Raw genomic sequence first — 20,239 nt, 5'->3', positions numbered from 1 at the left:
GCCTTCTCTTACCGCATTAGCTTGCTCTTCCTGGCCAGACCTGAGCTCTGTCCAAGACCCCAAAGTAACCTCCCCACCAACAGAGTGGAGGGGGCCTGGCCTTTGTCGCCTGCCCTGCTCCCCTTGGGGACCTGAGCCCGTTCTCTGACCCCAGCTTAGAGGAACTCGGGTGTTGCCAGGCCGGGGAGGGAAACAATGGGCCTTCCGGAACAGGATGACACCCCTCCGCCCACTCCCCACCCCCGCCACAATTCTGGAGCAGCAGCGTGGGAGGGAAGATAGAGGGGTCCACCCTGGGGCCTGTTGGTCAGAAGCTCAGCCTGTCCCCCATACCCGCCCGCGAACCTGAGGGGATATTTGGCATTCATGGACGCCCAGGTTGTGGAAGGAGGCTTGACAGTGCTTCTGACTTCAAATAAACCTCCCCTCTAGGGTGGGGTGTAAGATCTCTCTGCCCAGGCATCCCAGCTACACACACAGGCCACTTCGGTTACAAATTTAATGAAGTCTGAAAGGCATGCGCAATCGTGGTTAGATATAGGGAGGCCCCGCCAGGCTCTCTCTTTGCACCTCAATAGAAACGATGTGATGTCCTGGTACCATGGCCAAGCCCAGCACACGGGGTTCCCCAGCAGAGAAGGAATCTGGAAAGAAGGGTCAGAACATCAGGGAGGTAGGCCAGCGTCGGTCCCGCCCCTTTTGAGCCAAGACTTCCAGCCCCAGAAAATAAGGGGTGCAGCCAGGCACTGAACGGAAAGGGAAATGCCTTGAGGCTCCACTGCATTCCCAGGCGGTGGATTTCCCGGGCACTGACCCGAAGGCTTGAGGAACTCCTGCGCGGAACCTAGGATAACATTGCAGTCCCGGTCGGTGCAGAGGAAGCAGCCGACCAGTGTCCGTCCATCTGTCATGCGAATGCGCATAGTCTTGTTGAGTAGAGCCTCCAGCTGCCGCCGGGCGCGCGCAGCTGGCGAGTCCTCGCGCTCCCCATCTGAGTCCTGCGCGGGGCAGGACACGCGCTCAAACCTCACCGCCCGGATAGCACCCGCCCACGGAACCACAGCTCCCGGCAGTACGCGGGGCGCTCACACGAATCCCAGAGGCTGCCGGGAGCTGCAGTCCCCCCTCCATGCCCCCCCCCCCCTTACTCCCCGACTGCCCCTCAATCTCGGAACCCGAGCCCGCGCTAACCCCAGCACTGGAGCTGCTTTGACGCCGGCTGCAACAACCATTCTCCTCTCGTAGCAACATGGTCGGTCCAGCTCCGGCCATTTGCCCCGGGGCCTCCTCCAGGCCCTTCAACTCTCTGAGAACCTTTCGGGTCTGGTGGTCTGAGATATCGCGAGCTCTCCAAGTAGCTTTTCTTTCGCGAGATCACCGCGCCTTCTACTCTCCCCTGCAACTGTAGAGGTCTCGCGATCTTAAAGCTTCTCCGGCGCTGTGGTTCACTGAGAGCTATTACGCCGGATGTATTAGGATATCGCGAGAAACTTCCTCCAGTTTTTCTTTTTTTACACGCTTGAAAACCCCCGGAATTTAGCAAGAATATATTTTTTCATAAACGCACAAGTCCCCCTTGTTTTTCTGCCTCGTGAGAAACTCTATCCTAAACATCCCTCGTAGCCCAGACCACTCCGAATTAGAACAATGTGCTCGCTTTCACCCCGGAACTCCTGAGGATGAAACTCAGTTACTTGAAAGCGAGTATCAGACTACGTTTCCCATGAGCACACGCCACTCTTCGCTCACCTAGCGTCTGATCTCTGTGGACGGTGGCTGAAAAAGGACAATGGTTTCCATGTCAGCGGGTAAACGCTCTCACTTTGGCACCTGGACCTGGGAGAAGGCAGAACTGAGTGCGTGCTGAGGAGCGAGGGAGCCACTTAAAGGAGCAATAACCATGCCACGCCGGGGCCTAGTGGCTGGGCCAGACTTTCAGTATTTCCAGCGTCGGTATTTCACGCCCGTTGAGGTGGCTCAACACAACCAGCCGGAAGACCTCTGGGTGTCTTACCTGGGATATGTATATGACCTAACGCCGTTGGCGCAAGAGTACCAAGGTAAGGGCCACACTTTGGGTCAGCTTCGGGGTGTGTATTTGAGATGTCTACTTCTTGGGCAGACAGCAATGGCGGCGGCTGCTCCTTCCCAGGAGATCTGCTGCTGAAACCCATCCTGGAAGTTGCGGGCCAGGACATCAGCCACTGGTTTGACCCCAAGACCAGAGACGTGAGTTCTGCCCGGTGTTAGGGGGAGGGGCGCTAGAAAGCAAGAATGGGGAGGAAAAGCAGGCGCTAGCCAGAGCCCGAGATGTTGACTACTCCACCCCTCGCCCCCAAACCCCGCGTTAAAGATCCGCAAGCACATAGATCCGCTGACTGGTTCCCAGAGATACCGCACCCCTCGGGGCCGCTTTCTGCACATCCCACCTCAGCTGCCCCGTTCCGACTGGGCCAATGACTTCGGGAAGCCCTGGTGGCAGGGGTCACGTTATGAAGTGGGGCGGCTGTCAGCCAAGACCCGGAACATCCGTATAATTAACACGCTTACGTCGCAGGAGCACACACTGGAGGTGAGAACTCGTGCCTGGGTGCAGGTCAGAGGGAACTGGGTATCCCAGCATATCTCCAAGTAGATCTTCAGGCCATCAGCTCTCCAAAACCGGTGGGAACTGTATTTTCTCCCCTTTTAGGTACAAGCGAGGAAAGCAGACCACCTAGGTCCCCACGGTTGGGAATTTGAGGAGTGGCTGGGTCACAGGGTACAAGAGACTCCTTTATAAGCTCGGGGCAGTAATTCATACATCGTAGTGCTGGTGATCCTTGGAAGCTTTTACATGCTGTGGGAGAGCAAATGAAATTGGACTCTTGATAGTCTACCCTATTGTGGGGATGAGGTTACTAGGCAGTGACAATGACCCTTAGAGCCATCTATGAGAAGTGGCTGCCAAGACAGGTAGGACTTTAGGGCATGCTGGGGCTCCAACTTCATTTCTGGGACTATGGAGTGTCTGAAGTGTATCTGCCAAGGGAGAACTCTGATCCCAACTCTATCACTTTTTGGGCTCCTGACATTTGCTTTGAGTGTGTGTGTGTGTGTGTGTGTGTGTCTCCCACCCAAAATTCTGGGAATGGGATACTTTCGTGTTCTCCAGGTGGGGGACCTGGAATCAATGTGGGAAATCCTACACCGCTATCTCCCCTATAATGCACATGCTGCCAGCTACACATGGAAATATGAAGGGAAGAACCTGAACATGGAACATACTCTGGAAGAGAATGGGATCCGGGATGAGGAGGAAGAATTTGACTATCTCACTATGGATGGTGCACTCCACACACCTGCAATACTGCTCTACTTCAATGATGACCTCACAGAGCTATAGGAAAGGAGATATATGCTGATGTAGACTCAAGACATATTTTGAATTTGGCTGTTTCTGTACCCTATAGGAAAAGAGATGGGGACTGGGTGGGGAGGTGTGCCTGGACCTTGACCTCCATTTTACTCTGGGAACTGGCCTGTGGTTCCCATGCTGAAACGTAAAGGTCTGATTCTCCAGGTCCATTATAATTTACTCTGAAAAAGTTAGGGAGAATGCTAGAAATTAATTTTAAAAAACGATACAAGAAGACAAAGTATCTTGGATTAGGAACATGTAACATAGTCAGATAAGAACTCAGGCAGAACTTTTTGATAATAAGATAGAGATATCCTACACAGGATGAGGGATGGAACAACTTTTTTTGGCAATGATGGAAATGGGATGGCTGCAGGAAAATGGTGTTTACAAAGACAAATAGAAAATACCTATCACAGGCCATATAAAGCTGACTAATCTTTCTTCTGAATAATATTTGGCAGCTGAAACCCAAAGGGAAGAGTGGAAGTGAATGGTTGTCAGAGATTTCAGGTTAGATATTTTACTATGTGCTTTATACACCGTATTTAATGTAACTACCCATTACCACTATTATCCACATAAGTGTTTTGAAGTTTTGCAAGATTTAATAGCACAAAGGCATACTAGTTAGTAACCAAGTCAGCCCAATTCCAAAGTCTGTATTGCCCATATTGACACTTTGGCCCTGGCTGGTGTGGCCCAGTGGATTGAGTGCTGGCCTGTGAATCAAAAGGTCTCCTGTTCAATTCCCAGTCAAGGCACATGCCTGGGTTGCGGGCTGGGTCATGCGAGAGGCAACCAATTGATGTTATCTCTCGCACATCACTCCCTCTCTTTCTCTCTCCCCTCTCTCTCTAAATAAATAAAGTCTTTAAAATAAAACCCAGAGTGGGACACTTTGGAGTAAAAGAGAGGCAAATGGCCAGGAACATGAGAAGAACATGAGAAAGGCAGGGATGACTTTGCAAGATGTTGATTCTACAAATGAGGGCTTGACAGGGGTAAAGAGGAGCTAAGTAAGTCAAAACTCCTGATGACCAAGAGAACAACCATATTACAACCATATTTGGCCCCATTTAACCTAATCATAAGGGAGGATAATTAGAATAGCAGGTGAATTTCCTGACAGTAGCGGGCAAAAAGGAAGCAGGGAGGGAATAGTGCACCTTCTTGATGTAAGGCACTAGGGCCCAGAGAAAGGGTGGGCTACATAGGAGTTTTTTGAGGGGCCATGAAAGGTATGGGCAAAGGTGGAGACATCTGTATTGGCTTCAGCAGTATCTGAATACACTGTGAGACTGGGGGCTTCCATTCAGTCCCATATAATGCAAGAGCCTATGAATTATCTGAGTTGTTTTGATGTTTAATCAATTCTGCAATGCTTTCATGTGTATCTTGTTTGCTCATTTAAACAGTAGACTATTTGAGAACCAAAGCTATGCTGTTTGCTGTGGACCTGTGCTGTCCTCAGGGCCTGTGCCTATGGGATCTGCCCCCTTTCCAGCGTCTCCTACTTCAGTACCTGTTGCCAGAAACAGTCCTCTCCTCACACATCCAGTCACTCTCTAAGTAGACTCTAACTCCTAAATATCTCTGGAATTTGTCTTGTTTTTTTTTCCAAGCTATCATCACCTCTGTGTTAAAACTATGGATTTAATTGGCTGGCTGGCTGCTAGATTGTAAGCTCCTGAGGACAGATCATGTCCATCTTATTCCCTGCTGTATTCCCAATGTTAGGCACACAGTTGCTGCTCAATAAATTTTGACTGAATTCAAATGTGTTTTTTTATTTTAATTGTTTAATTTTTAAAAAATTTTAATTGTTGTTCAATGAATTCAAATGTTAAGTGAATTTATCTGCCTATAATAACTAGTGGAGGCAAGGCGGGACCAAGAAATAGATGTCTGGATCCTGCACTGTAATCTCTATCCACATTGCTTTCTTTCCTTGCTCCCCATATATCCAAGACCAAAAATTACTCCATGGGGGTTCTTCCTTTTACCAGGGATTTTTGGGGGCAATCTGTCATTCATTTCCCCATGTGGCCACTAGGTGGCTATAATTGCCTACACAGTCAGGGAAAGGGGCCTGGAGGGAAAACTAGGTTAGGATTAAAGGTGGCCTCATTGAAATTTATGGGTGGGAGGGAAAGTTCTAAAGAAAAAAAAAAAAAAAGGAAGACTTATAAGGCCACTATTCTATTAGCATTAGGTTTGTTCCTGTTTTTAATCTTTTCTACAAGCACATGCCAGGGGAGGAATATAGTTTGAGAAATAAAATGCATGGGATATCACATAGAGGATGATCTAATTGCAGGTATGGGTGTGTATGGGGTAAAGCACGGAGCTGTGGAAGGGTAAAGACCATAGACTTTTCAGATAATAGAGTGCATTTATTTATTAATATTTACTGACATTTTTGGGTAGGGAGGCTATAAAGCTTTCTGTTAGGCACTACCTTATTCCCTAAATATCCAAGAGGGTATTTACATGAAGAATATGTAAATAATGTCTTAGCCTAAAACCTAGCAAGAACATGAGTGTATGGTCCAAGTCCTCTTGCAGTAACTCTTGTTTTGGAGGGAGGTAGAGTGGCAGATTATTGAAAGATGCCTGTCTTCAGTAAATCGCAGCAGCTTCCAAGGATTCAGTTGGCAAATATTTCCGACAAGCCTCAGTCCCTACACGCACACATCCCTGGGGTAATAAAAAGGTTTTTGTTTTGTTGTTTTTTCTTTACTGTTCCTTGCAGGAGGCTTGCCTACTCAATGGGATAAAACACATACAAGAAAGGTAAATGAAAATGGTACCTCATAAAGGACCAAATTATGGTATTGAAGTTTCCACCATCATAGCAAATCACAGGTGGACCTGCAGAAATGGTTCTAAATATTGTGTATGTGCAGATATGTATTATTTTGGAGGAAGGTGCTATAGTTTCCATTAGTCTCTCAAACTGGCCCAACCTCTTTCCTCTAAGTACTATGTGTACACACACACACACACACAAATAAAGGCCCTCAAAAGTAAAATATCAAAGGTGATGATACAGTGCGGCCCCAGGATTCCTGGCACTTGTTTCAATGGTGTACCTTAACCTGTTACACCTATGTTCCCATGGCAGCAATTCCTAAAGCTTTAACTTTCAGGACAAAGTTCATGACTAGTCTAAAACATTTTATTACTGTCTTAAATTCTGATCTGGATGTACCCTGGATCTGAGTGAGGGGATCTATCATTTGGGCTTATGACCACAACACCCAATCATGATCAGGATAAGGTTAATGCACTCAGCTCCCACATCTGAGTTTAGGTAAACCACATAGATGTTTCATATTGTTTTCATATTGAGAGAACAGCTACTTTATGATAGATCAGCAGGATCACATGAAGATTTAGTTGTAGAGAGAGTAGACAATTTGAAACCTGAATGACCTTGGAAATCAATGATTAGGCATTCAAAATACAAACAGATATGCAGTGCAAATACTAAGTATTCTAGGCATATGGGAGAAAAAAAGCTGGCAAATGAATAAGTGAAATGAGACCATTAAAGTGGGGTGAGGGGTAAAGAAACTGAGAGGACAAACAAGATGGTAGAGAGACTGCTAGAATTAAATCTCTTACTGGAGCCCTGGCTGGCATAGCTCAGTGGATTGAGCGCGGGCTGGGAACCAAAGTGTCCCAGGTTCGATTCCCAGCCAGGGTACATTCCTGGGTTGCAGGCCATAACCCTCAGCAACCACACATTGATGTTTCTCTCCCTCTCTCTCTCTCTCCCTCCCCTCTCTAAAAAATAAATAAAATCTTTTAAAAAAAAAAGGGTAGGGTTTCACAGTAGCAAGAAAATATATCATGAAAAGAAAAGCAAAAGTGTTATTATTAAAAAAAAAAATCTCTTACTGGGAGCAGCTCAGCTCCTGTCCTGTGCGAAGTTGGGCGTCCAGCTTCAATCATCTGATTTAATCATCTCTGTATCCCCAACAGCCATATAATGTCTGGCCAAGAGTATGATGACTACATTTGTTTCAGGAATGAATGGTACACATAACTCCTGCTATTTAAAATGTCTGAACTCAGAAGCCAAAGATTGAGCTAATGTGGTGACCCTTGCTACTTGGCCACTCTCACTACTTGAAGAGAGCTGAAGAGATCCCAATAGTAACATTTGTGTTGATAAATTCTTCTAATCCTTCTATAGAATAGTAAGGAAGATGAAATATTCCCTTGCCCTTCATAAACAGACTAGAGGGGTAGACATTACTCCACCATAGTATTATCAGTTGAGGATGTATTTGGCTGCAAGTAACAGAAGACTGATGAGGCTTAACTACAAGGGATTTTTTCCTCACAAAGAATGTGTGCAGTGTAGTAACTCCATTTGATAGTTCATTAATGTCTCAGGTAGCTCCTGTTTTTGTTCTCATGTTTATGGTCTTTTTGGCTGTTCTACTTCTAGCCTGTATTGTCAGCAGGAAGGAAGAAAAGAAGCCCAAGGACAATGCCTCTATTAAAGCAAAAATTTTCCCAGGCATCCTTGGCAGACCTTTGACTATGTCTCATTGATAGGAAATGCATTGCACAACCCTTAGCTGCAATGGAATCTGGGACAGTATTTTATATTGACATCCGCAACAAAAGCAAGGCCCACTACTGGGGAAGGAGAGAATGGATACTGGGTAGGAACTAGTGATGTCTTCCACAAGAAGTGTGAACGCGCTAGTCATTCATTCACAAAAGTGATTAAGCACTTTGTGCCAGGCACCGTTCCATGTACTGGGAATACAGCAGTGAAAATGACACACAAGGCTCTGGCTTTACTGGGACTTACACTTTGTTAAGATAAACAACTAGATAAGATCATTCAGATCATACTAAAAGCTATATACTGTATTTGTATGTTTGTATATATACATACATATATAAACACATATACACAAATATCAAAAGTACTCTAAAAACAAAAAACTAGAATCACATTAGAGGGATGGTTGTATGGTCAGAGGCTTGTGTGAGATGATCACAAAGATTGATCTGTATTACCTGTAGATCTACATTTACCTGCATTATCACTTAATCCTCACAACAAACTTAAATATTGTTTTTATTTAGACAAAAAAATAAGGAAATTGAAGCATAGAGAGGTTAACTAACTTGCCAAAGGTCACACAACTAGTAAGTAGCAGAGATGGGCTTTTGAACCAAGACAATCATAGGCCACTTACTTAACTACTGAGTGGCATCACCTGCCTGCATGATAAACAAAGAATGCTGTTCCAGTTACCTATTCCTGCTTAACAAAACCATCTCAAGACTTAGTATCTTAAAACCACCACCATAATTTATTTTGCTAATGAATCTGTAATTTGGGCAGGGGTCAGTGGGGACAGCTCATTTCCATTCCAAAAGGTGTCAACTGGGTGTACTACTGAAAGCTGATTCACTTTCAAAATGGCTCACTCACATGGCTAGCCAGTCAATCCTGGCTATTAGTTCTTATCCATGTGGACCTTTACACAGGGCAGGATGGGCTTCTTCAAAGCATAGTAGCTGGGTTCCAAGAGCAAATGTCCCAAGAGGACCAGGAGGAAGCTGAATCATCTTTTACGACCTCACCTCAAATCCAAGGGAAGGGAACTAGACTCTACTTTCCAATGGAAGTGTCAAAGTTAGAGTGTAATAAGAGCATGCTGGTTATTAGATATTATCATGGCCATTTTTGGAAAATACAATTGACCACAAAAGCACTGGCGGCAAATGGTGGGATATCCAATTAGTCTTGGGTGTGGATGGAAAGATGGTTTTTGAAGGGCTGTATGTGGGGGTGGGGTGTTGATACTTGAGTAGAGCCTTTTTTGAAAACCTAAGTTGGAATACTGGCCTCACCATCCATTTTTTCAATTCATTAATATAATATTGAGCATCTGCTGTTAGGCACAGTGCTGGACTCTGTGGATACACTAATTAAAAAATTCAATTTCTGCCCTCAAGAAACTTACAGTTTAGTGGAAGAGTCAGAGAAGTTTGTGAGACTTTGACATCTTGCTTCCACTTATACAAAGCAACCAAGGGAAGCTTTTATTTTTACTTTAAAAAAAATTCTAGCAAACTTTTTTTTTTAAAGATTTTATTTGTTTTTAGAGAGCAGGGAAGGCAGGGAGAAAGAGAGGGAGAGAAACACCAATGATCAGTTGCTTCTTGCACATGCCCCAACTGGGGACTGGCCTTCAACCCAGGCATGTGCCCTGACTGGGAATTGAACCGGTGACCCTTCACTTTGCAGGATAACACTCAACCAACTAAGCCACGCCAGTCAGGGCAGCATTTATTTTTTTTTATTATTACTTTTTAATCCTTACCCACTGATATGTTTATTGATTTTCTAGAGAGTAAGGAAGGGGGGAGAGAAAAAAAACATCTATCAGTTGTCTACTGTATGTCCCCAAACCTGTAACCTAGTATGTGCCCTGACTAGGGATTAAACCAGCAACCTTTTGGTAGATGGGATGATGCTTCAACCAACTGAGCCACCCAGCCAAGGCACAAGAGAAGCTTTTCAAGTTCTATTTAAAGTCTGCCAAGACTTCCTACTCCTCCTTAAGAGGATGTAGGGACATCCTTACTTTTGTTTACAAGAAGATGATTGTGTTCTTCCACAATCTTGTATACTACAATGGCCTTTAAAGTTTCTGAAACTCACCCAGCAGCTTTCTGCCAGGACCTTCTCATGTACTGTTTCTCTGCATGCAATGCTCCAGTCTCTACTCATCCTTTGGCCAACTCCTGCTGTTTAAAGTCTTTGCTTAAATGTTTCTCAGAGAAGTCTTTCCTGATCCCTTCGATTATGTCAAATCTTTCTTCACACCCTCTCAGTCTGCCCTGAAACATCATAGTTACAATTCCAGTGTTTATTTTTTACCTTTTAAAAAATATATTTTATTATGTTATTACAGTTGTCCCATTTCCCCTCTTCACTCCCCTCCAACCTGCACACCCTCTCCCACCCACATTCCCTCCCCTTTAGTTCATGTCCATATGTCATACTTATAAGTTCTTAGGTTCTACATTTCCCATACTGATCTTGCCCTCCCCCTATCTATTTTCTACCTACCATCTATGCTACTTATTCTCTGTACCTTTTCCCTCTTTCTGCTCCTTCCACTCCCCTGTTGATAATCCTTCATGTGATCTCCATTTTTGTGGTCCTATTTCTGTTCCAGTTGTTTGCTTAGTTTGTTTTTATTTTTGTTTTAGGTGTGATTGTTAATCATAGTGAGTTTGCTATCATTTTACTGATCATATTTTTTATCTTCTTTTCCTTAGATAAGTCCCTTTAACATTTCAAATAATTAGGGCTTGGTGATGATGAACTCCTTTAACTTGACCTTATCTGAGAAGCACTTTATCTGTCCTTCCATTCTAAATGAAAGTTTTGCAGGATAGAGCAATCTTGAATGTAGATCCTTGCCTTTCATGACTTGGGATACTTCTTTCCAGCCCCTTTTTGCCTGTAAGGTCTCTTTTGAGAAATCAGCTGACAGTCTGATGGGAACTCCTTTGTAGGTTACTCTCTCCTTTTGTCTTGCTGCTTTTAAGATTCTCTCCTTATCTTTCATCTTGGCTAATGTAATTATGATGTGCTTTGGTGTGTTCCTCCTTGGGTCCAACTTCTTTGGGACTGAGCTTCCTGGACTTCCTGGAAGTCTATTTCCTTTGCCAGATTGGGGAAGTTCTCCTTCATTATTTGTTCAAATAAGTTTTCAACTTGTTGCTCTTCCTCTTCTCCTTCTGGTACCCCTATAATTCGGATGTTAGAATGTTTAAAGATGTCCTAGAGGTTCCCTAAGCCTCTCATTTTTTGAATTCTTGTTTCTTCATTCTTTTCTGATTGGATGTTTCTTTCTTCCTTCTGGTCCACTCTGTTAATTTGAGTCCCAGTTTCCTTCCCATCACTATTGGTTCCCTATACATTTTCCTTCATTTCACTTAGCATAGCCTTCATTTTTTCATCTAATTTGCGACCAAATTCAATCAGTTGTGTGAGCATCCTGATTACCAGTGCTTTGAACTGTGCATCTAATAGGCTGGCTATCTCTTCGTCACTTAATTGTATTTTTTCTGGAGCTTTGATCTGTTCTTTCATTTGGGCCTTTTTTGTGTGTGTGTGTCATGAATTGCCTGTTTTGTAGTGAGGGGCAGGGCCCTAGGTGTTCATCAGAGCGGGGCAACCCATGTCTCTGGGCTGTAATGCTGTATGTGGGGCAGGGGTCCCAGAGGGAACAATGGCATTTGCTCCACTCTCTGCCAGATTTCAGTCACTTCTCCCGCTTCCTGCAAGCAAATTGTGCCCTTCTGGTGCTGATTCCTGTGTGAGTGGGTTTGTGTAGTCCTGGGATCCAGTGGGTCTCTCCAATGATCTCTCCTATGAGGCTGGGAGCCTCTCCCAGCACCTGAACCCCCACAGGTGTTTTCAATCAGTGTTTTGCGTCTTTATTTCCCCGAGCTAGAACCCTGGGTTGCGTGGACTGTCCTGCTCCCCAGTTGTTTCTCCTGTTTTATCTGTGCACAAATGTAGGACCTCCCAGCTCGCCAGCCACCTTGTGCACTGAGCCTCTCCACAATCTGCCACCACGCTGGACCCACTAACTGCCGCTCTGTGTTCCTGGGGTCTGCCCGCTGCTGCCTTGTGCACCTGGGGTCCACCAGCTGCCCTGCCATGAGCCCTCTCCTTCCTGGCTCCCCGACTCTGCTCCTCCTACCAGTCTGGATGAATGTGTTTACTTTAACTCCTTGGTTGTTGGATTTCCATAGAGTTCAATTTTCTGTCAATACTGGTTGTTTTTTTGTTTTTAAATTTTTGTCCTTATTTTGGTTGTGTGAGGAGGCACAGTGTGCCTACCTACGCCTCCATCTTGGCCAGAAGTCCCCAATTCCAGTATTTAGTTTAATTTATTGTTTAATGTCCATCTTCCTCCCTTCTTAGACTATAAGCTCCAGGGGTACAGGGACCATGTCCCTAGCCTAGTGCCAGCCCAGAGCAGTTAATCAACATTCATAAAATCAACAAATACAATGTGATAAATGCTACAAAAGGACTAAGTATGAAATTCCTCAGGAACATATAAACCCAGTCTGGGAAGATCAAGGAAGGCGTTTGTTAAAAGTATCATCTCAAACTGAGATCTGAAGAACAATGAGGTAACCAAGTGAAAAGGATGAAGAGGGTAAAGAGGAAGAATAAATGGCATAAATAGTGCACAGTTTAGAGGTGAAACTGTGTGTGGAAAGCTCAGAAGCTGAAATGCAACACTAAGTAAAGCTAAGAGGAGATGAGAGGTGTAAGAAGGGTGGGCAACGAGAGACATTAAAAGCCAGACCATGTAAAACAAGGTAAATTTAAGTTGAGATATAATCCACATACATACTAAAATATTCACCCTTTTAAAATATGTAATTCAGCCCTGGCTGGCATAGCTCAGTGGATTGAGTGTGGGCTGCGAACCAAAGCATCGTAGGTTCGATTCCCAGTCAGGGCACATGCCTGGGTTGCAGGCCATGGACCCCAGCAACCTCACATTGATGTTTCTCTCTGTCTTTCTCCCTCCCTTCCCTTTCTAAAAATAAATAAATAAAATCTTAAAAAATAAAATAAAATATGTAATTCAGCCCTGGCTAGTGTGGCTCAGTAGATTGAGTGCTGGCATGCCAACCAAAGGGTTGCTAGTGTGATTCCCAGTCAGGGCACATGCCTGTGTTGTGGGCCAGGTCCCCAGTTGGGGATGTGAGAGAGGCCACCAGTTGATGTGTCTCTCACACATGAATGTTTCTCTTCCTGTCTTTCTCCCTTCCTTCCCATCTCTCTAATAAATATTTTTTTTTAAAAAGTACACAATTCAGAGTCAAGGATTTTATATAGAATGGCAAGATCAGACTTGCATTTTAAAAGGTCACTTTGCTGTATAATGTCAAGAGAAAATGGAATGGAGGGGAGAAAAAGAGGGGAATAAAATGGAGACAGAGACTGATGTTACTGCAGCAGTCAGGAAAGATGAAGGCAGCCAGAACTTATTTAGTGGCAGTGGGGATCATAGAATATGAACTAAAGTTGTAAAAGAATTGCACAACTCAGTAATTTACTGGGAGGGGGTCTGGGGCAGCAGGAGCACTCCTGGATGGAATCCAAGTTTTCTGGCCTGTGTGACTGAGATGATGATGAATCCACTGGTGATGAAGGGGAATGCTGGGGAACGAATCTGATTGGAGAGGAAGATGATCTGTATTTAGTTAGCTATATGAAGTAACTTTGGGGCATGCAAATACAGAAGTCCAGATCTTACTGGATATAAGGGACTGGATCCTGAAGAGAGCCCTGGTCCAGAGTTATATGTATGGGAATTACCAGTAGAGTAACTATTGCCCAAGTCAAGGATAAGACCACCTCAATAATGGAGAGGTTGAATGAATAACCTCTACTCAATAATGGTTATTTAAGTAGAGGGCCTGGGAGGAACAATACCTAAGGAAAGGGAGGAAGGTGGAGACTCAGAAGAAAAAGCCAGAGGTGTGAGAGAGACCCCAGGAAAATTGTGCCATGGAAGCCAAAGAGAGGATATTTGAGAGGAGGGTGTGATAAACAGTGTGAAATGTTACAGAGGTCAAGAAAAGGACTTGAGTTTTCATGATTTAGCAAACAGCAAAGTTGTGGTATATTAGAGTAGTGGTTGGATGAGATATGAATGGGACAGTCATAGACGAAATCCAATTGCATGCTGTAGGGAGGAATTTTCTGGCTTTGTAACCATGCACAGAATACTTTCCTTCCTTTAGATTCCATTTAACTATAAAGTATAGATAACAGAAGTACAATTTCATTAAAGACAATAGGCATAAACCAGGACATGGACACTTAAAAAGAAGCAACCTCCAGGGTTGTTGAGATTAAAATAAGATGTGGGAAAACGCCCAGCAGTATAAAAGGTCCTTGGCACACAAAAATTTTAGTTTTCTTTCCCTCTCTGTGTGCTAGCCACTCTTTATGCAGTAATGAATGCTTCCCTTGGGTTTCTCCGAGATTCAGCATTATTCAGCATCTAGATAATATCTATCATGATTAGAAAGTCAGTATACCACATCTGCGACTAACATTTGGTTTCTGACCTAACAACAGTGTTCGTGCCTCCATTAGGAAAATTATTTGCATCCAGTAAAATGTGGTTTGTTCTATATCATGTTGGAGTTTAGCTAATTTATATAAAGCAGGGGAAAGCAAGGAAATGGGACAATTATTGGGAGCAAGAGTAACTAAAGTCCGCACTTTGCTTCTTTAGTTTAAGGTGCTATCCGTAACTCTTGGTCACGAATCTTCTCACCTTACAATCATCATGAGTCTCCAAGTTGAGAAATGACTAATGGTAAGCTTGACTGTTCAGAAAAATAGCTACTAATTATTGAGTGCCTTATGGCTAGCACTTTATGTTAGTTCACTTCATCCATACTACAATACAAGGCAAGCATTAATATTCCTGTTTTACAGATGAGAGAACTGCAACATGCGGGATAAGTAGCTTGCTGAGGGTCACTATTATTAAGTGATAGAACTTGGATTCTAGGTGCTACCAGACTCCAAAGCTCAAACTCTTTCTCTAACAGAGGGAGTGGATAACTTCATTATTTGGCTCTGGAATACATTTTAGGAGTTATACAATTTTAATATAGAATCTTTTAAAAAACTTAGTTGATTTTAACTTACTAATCATAACTAATTTAGTCTGATATGAAAATGACTCCTTGTCCAGAGAGTTAGATGGTGAAAGGCCCAAGAGCCAGCAGAGGCACAGGGGGAAGCCAGCTTGTGCTAGCATTCATCAGATAAAACTGTAACTTGAAATCAGCTGGGGAAGGTATCAAGACAAGTCTGCTGAAACAACTGGGGCTTGACAATAGATGGAAAGCAAAGCACTTCTATCTGTCCAGTCAACAGAAAAGTGTAAAGAAACTGTTACAAGTCAATGTCAAAAGAGAAAAAATGTTTGGTGTCTGCCAGAAATGGAATGGAGAGAAAGGTTTCTGGTTAGGAAGTCGAGGGCAGGACTGAGTCAGGCAGGTGTCAGTCTTCAGTGAAGGGTATGGAATGCTCAGAAGGTAAGCAGATGAGAGTGACGAAGAGAAGTAGAGGGGTATATAACCAAGCTGCAGGAGCCTTTTCACACAAGATGGGAGAATCTGGAAGCAATCCTGGAGATAAAGAAATTCCAAGTGTGTGGTCTGTTTCCAGGTTTATTTTCCATATTATTTTCAACTATCCTTTTGGGGCTACCCACTTTTATAAACAAATGTTTGATACTATCTCTAATTCTCTCTTTCTATATACATTTTAAGTTACTTTTAATTTTTTTATTATAGAATATGTGCTCTTCACAGAAAATTCCAAGTAGAGAAGCATAATGATGCAAAACAAAAATCTTTCTTATTGCTACCACTCAGCATAAACCATTATTAACATTCTAACCACTTCCTTTAAGTATTTTCCTACATGGTTGCAATTATAATACATATGTGATTTTATATTGTTTTATGCAATTAAAATTAGATAAGTATTTGCTCATGTCATTTTATCAATGTGGCAAAAGGTTAATAATCAGATCAGTAATCTAGGTGAAGAATTTATATATGGGTATTCATTGTAGTCTTTCAACTTTTCTGTAGGTTTGAAAATTTTTTTAATTAAAAAGTTACAGGTGGGAAAGGAAATAATCTCAAAGAAAAAGCAAGGGAATGATGACCCAGCCAGGAGACTGGGGTGGGTGGGGGCAGGAGAGGAATGTGAAATATAGAAGATCATTTGAGGCTTTAAAGATCTTACTACTATTATGTTTATTATGCCAGATGATGGATACATGTGTTCATTTTAATATTCTCTGTGGTTGATCTATGCTATAGATATTCTTTTGAACCTATTAAATAGTTCTCAATAGGTGAAATTCTTAGTTAAAAACTTCCATATTCAACATTTTAATGGTTTCCCATAATCTTTCATTGCTATGTAATTTTCTCATCCAAACTAGCTTCCAGTTTGCAATTTTTTCTTTTTTAAAATTTTACTTCTTTTTATAGAGAGGGGAAAGCAGGGAGAGAAACATTGATGTGAGAGAGAAACGTCGATTAGTTGCCTGTTGTACATGCCCTGACTAGGGACTGAACTCACAACCCAGGCATGTGCCCTGACGGGGAATCCAACCAGCAGCCTTTCGCTTTGCAAGCTGATGATCAACCACAAGGCAGGTCCGCAGTCTTTTTTAAAAAACTGAGATATAATTCATATACCATAAAATCTACCATTTTAAAGTGTATAACTCAAGAATTTTTAGTATATTTACCAGGTTGCGCAGCTATCACCAATACTTAATTCCAGAATATTTTCATCACTGCAAAAAGAAATCCCATACCCGTTAGTGGTCATTTCCCATCTCCTCCTCCCAAACCCCGGCAAACAATGATCTATTTCTATCTCTGTAAAGTTATTCTGGGGCTTTCATATAAATAGAATCATACAATATGTGGCCTTTTATGTCTGGTTTCTTTCACATAATGTTATGTTTTCAAGGTCCACCCAGGTTGTGGCATGTATCAGTACTTCATTCTTTTTATGGTTGAATTGTATGGATATACTATATTTTTGTTTATCCATTCTTTAGTTGATGGACATTTGGGTTGTTTCCACTTTGGAGTTATTATGAATAATGCTCCTATGAAGATTCATATACAAGTTTTTGTGTGGACATGTTTCAATTCTCTTGGGTATGTACACCTAGAACTGAAATTGCTGGGTCATATGTAACTCTATATTTAATTTTCTGAAGTACTGGCAGTTGGTACTTTTTTTGACCTCCATGAAGCACCTAGCATCAATGATACCCTCTGGAACTGTCTTCTTGCTTTACCACAGTAACACTATCTGGTGTACCTACCACCCTAACGATTTCCACTTTTTTCTTTGGCTTCTCTTCTCTCCTCTCCATTCTTCAAAGTTCCTCTAATGTTCTGGCCTCTACTCATCACTTGATATACTAACAATTCTTACCCTTTAAAGAGGTACCAACACCCACTATAACTTTCTATCATTAACTTAACCACTCTAGTCAGATGAGGTCCACATTCTACTTGCTAAGTACTTTCTTACTCAAACTGGACTGCCCTCCTTCCTCCTCTCTGTTTATAAATCTTAATATTCTTTTGGGGCCTACTTCAAATACAACTTCATATGAAAGTTCCTCAAGTTCCTCTTTCCCCTACCAGATCTCTCTTCTCTGAACACTCAGATTTTACAGCCTGTAATAATCATCACTACCACATATTGATTAATGAGGTTTTTTTTGTGTGTTCACGTCTGATCTCAAAAAGTGTCTTTTTTCTCCAACAAGCGAATCCCTTGGTTGCTAAAAATGTTCAAGTTGCTTTAAAAGATGCACAATGAAACAAATTCCGTTCCCAGTAATAACTACTACAGTTTCTTATGTATTCTTCCAGGAATATTCTATGGATATTCATATTTGTTTTCTTTTATCAATAGTTCTACATTACATAAGCTCTTCTGTGCCTTTTCTTTTGTTCCCTCACATTTTAGTTTTTAAACTAGAACTTCACCAATGTTTTCAAAAGTGTAACTATATCACGTCCACAGATTGTACTTTGATTAGATATTTTTCTCCTCAAAGAACTAGAGATTAATGAGGAATGATTTCTTCACAGGAATCATACTACTTTTTGTCTCATTTGGCTTCATTTATTAATGTAATCATGAGGTTACTTAAGTTTGTTTACACAAATAATAAATGAATAATTTCTCATTATAAAAACTCAAAATTATCAATAAAGCTAAATATTCCCCTTCACTATTCTCTCCCCAAAGTAAACCCTGTTTCCAAAATGGTATGTATATGTCCAGATTTTTTTCATTTAGTTTTTCTTTTGTTTTTTTCTATGTCCAGAATTTTTAAAGGCATTTATATACGTATAAAAGTGCCTATAAAAACAATAGTACTGTTTTTGCCTTTTTTGAATACAAATTAACTAAATAATATAATATGTATAGGGTTGGGACAAAGTAGGTTTACAGTTTTGAGTATGTGAAACAAGAAAGTTTACTTGTATTAATACTTATTATTATATTATTTTCCATATGAACAACTGTAAATCTACTTTTGCCCCATGCTATATTGCTTCACAGCTTTTTTTCCATTCAACAACATAACAGAGAATCTTACTATGAAGATGTAGCTTATTTTTCTTAATTGCTATGTAGTTTACTTAGCTGTTCCTTATTGGAGATTTAGGGTGTTTCCAACTTTTTACCATTATAATATTGTAATGAACATCTTTGTACAAGTCACCTAATATGCACAAATATGAAGACTGTTTCTCTAGGGTAGATGGTAAAAAGTAGAACTCTGCTAGAAAACATGTAAGTTTAAAAGTGTACTAGATACAATTGGCCACTGCCAGTTCTGTAGTACAGCTGTTGCAGGTAATAAGTTATATATATGACCATCAATTTCACATACTAGTTCCTTAAAACTCTAGGAATCTCATGGACTTAGAAGTTATTTAGTATATTGTAGAAAGATAAATTGGAAAATATAAGTTCAAATCCTGTTCTAACAACTTATCTTGGCAATCCTTTCAATATCTGGGCCCCAATTTCTGTACCTATAAAATTAAAGTAACATTTCCTTTTTATTTTAAAAAATCATTTATTTATTTATTTATTTTTAGGGAGGGAGAAGACAAGGGAGAAAAACATCACTGTGTGGTTGCCTTTCATGCACCCCCTACTGGGGACCTGGCTGACAACCCTGGCTTGTGCTGTGACTGGGAATTGAATCAGCAACCCTCTGGTTCGCAGGCCAGCACTCAGTTCACTGAGCCACACCAGCCAGGGCTAAAGTAGCATTTCTTAAAATATGGTTCCTAAACCACTGGTAGCATGTGAAATGCCTTTATTTTATTGATTTTATTTTAGTAATTATTTATATTTTATTTTTTTTAAATTATGCAATGCCTTTCTTTTAAAGATTCTATTCATTTATTTTTAGAGAGGGAAGGGAGGGGGGAGAGGGAGAGGGAGGGAGGGAGAGAAAGGTCAATGTGTGGCTGCTGGGGGCCGTGGCCTGCAACCCAAGCATGTGCCCTGACTGGGAATTGAACCTGCAACACTTTGGTTTGCAGCCCGTGCTCAATCCACTGAGCTACACCAGCCAGGGCTTAATTATTTATATTTTAAAATAAATTACAAAAATATAATTACTCTATCAAATCAAGAATTTATGGATATTACTTCTTAGTATTATAAAATATACTCTTTAAAGGACATTCACTTAAGTTAAAGAAAAGTGAACTGACTTAAAGATTATGCATATAACAGTATACAGTGGGTATATAAATATCACAAATCATGCACATAATATATGAAGAATTAAAGTGTCTCTTTTCATGAAATCAAGAAGTTATTAGTTTAAGCAGTAGATCCTAGACTTTTATATTTCAATGACCAGTAAAACATTTAAAAAAATAAAGTTAGTGATCAACATGGAGTTGCTGACTTTTTCTTGTGCTAAGAATATTAAGAACAAAAAAGCCTGTCCCGGCTGGGTGGCTCAGTTGGTTGGAGCACATCCCTATATGCCAAGGTTGCTGTCCGATGGTTGTCAGGACACATACAAGAATCAACCAATGAATGCATAAATAAGTGGAACATTAAATTGATGTTCCTCCCTCCTGTCCTCTATCTGAAAGCAATAAACAAATAAATAAATAAATAGATGTAAAAAGAATGACAAA

At 41.7% G+C, this 20,239-nt stretch overlaps 2 protein-coding genes across 5 annotated transcripts; one reads left to right on the top strand and one right to left on the bottom strand.

Moving 5' to 3' along the window:
- Positions 1–482: 482 nt before the first annotated feature.
- Positions 483–2,221, bottom strand: NAA38 (N-alpha-acetyltransferase 38, NatC auxiliary subunit). 3 transcript variants are annotated; one of them, XM_036033075.1, is made up of 3 exons: positions 2,112–2,221; positions 815–998; positions 483–644 (listed from the first exon to the last, which is right to left on the bottom strand). In XM_036033075.1, the coding sequence occupies exons 1-3, from the start codon at positions 2,196–2,198 to the stop codon at positions 532–534; spliced, it is 384 nt and encodes a 127-aa protein (XP_035888968.1). In that variant the 5' UTR covers positions 2,199–2,221; the 3' UTR covers positions 483–531. The 3 variants fall into 3 exon arrangements, with proteins under 3 accessions (XP_035888968.1, XP_035888966.1, XP_028390439.1); XM_036033073.1 differs by lacking the exon at positions 2,112–2,221 and adding an exon at positions 1,168–1,529; XM_028534638.2 differs by lacking the exon at positions 2,112–2,221 and adding an exon at positions 1,192–1,529.
- LOC114515274 (cytochrome b5 domain-containing protein 1) lies at positions 1,723–4,011 on the top strand. Of its 2 annotated transcripts, none has more exons than XM_028534635.2 (4): positions 1,723–2,060; positions 2,153–2,229; positions 2,354–2,572; positions 3,155–4,011. In XM_028534635.2, the coding sequence occupies exons 1-4, from the start codon at positions 1,901–1,903 to the stop codon at positions 3,383–3,385; spliced, it is 687 nt and encodes a 228-aa protein (XP_028390436.1). In that variant the 5' UTR covers positions 1,723–1,900; the 3' UTR covers positions 3,386–4,011. The 2 variants fall into 2 exon arrangements, with proteins under 2 accessions (XP_028390436.1, XP_028390437.1); XM_028534636.2 differs by having other exon boundaries at positions 3,223–3,384.
- The last annotated feature ends 16,228 nt before the right edge of the window (positions 4,012–20,239 follow it).

Source organism: Phyllostomus discolor, chromosome 8 (assembly GCF_004126475.2).
Source record: "Phyllostomus discolor isolate MPI-MPIP mPhyDis1 chromosome 8, mPhyDis1.pri.v3, whole genome shotgun sequence".
NCBI lineage: Eukaryota > Metazoa > Chordata > Mammalia > Chiroptera > Phyllostomidae > Phyllostomus > Phyllostomus discolor.
This window is presented reverse-complemented; position numbering and strand designations above follow the sequence as displayed.

Excerpts from the sequence above, each read along its gene's own strand:
- LOC114515274 (XM_028534635.2), top strand. The coding sequence starts at position 1,901 with ATGCCACGCCGGGGCCTAGTGGCTGGGCCAGACTTTCAGTATTTCCAG. Across the intron at positions 2,061-2,152 it reads GTTGGCGCAAGAGTACCAAG|GAGATCTGCTGCTGAAACCC; the intron begins GTAAGGGCCACA and ends GCTCCTTCCCAG. Across the intron at positions 2,230-2,353 it reads TTGACCCCAAGACCAGAGAC|ATCCGCAAGCACATAGATCC; the intron begins GTGAGTTCTGCC and ends CCCGCGTTAAAG.
- NAA38 (XM_036033073.1), bottom strand. The coding sequence starts at position 1,272 with ATGGCCGGAGCTGGACCGACCATGTTGCTACGAGAGGAGAATGGTTGT. Across the intron at positions 999-1,167 it reads GCGCGGGCTCGGGTTCCGAG|GACTCAGATGGGGAGCGCGA; the intron begins ATTGAGGGGCAG and ends TGCCCCGCGCAG. Across the intron at positions 645-814 it reads GGAGTTCCTCAAGCCTTCGG|ATTCCTTCTCTGCTGGGGAA; the intron begins GTCAGTGCCCGG and ends CCTTCTTTCCAG.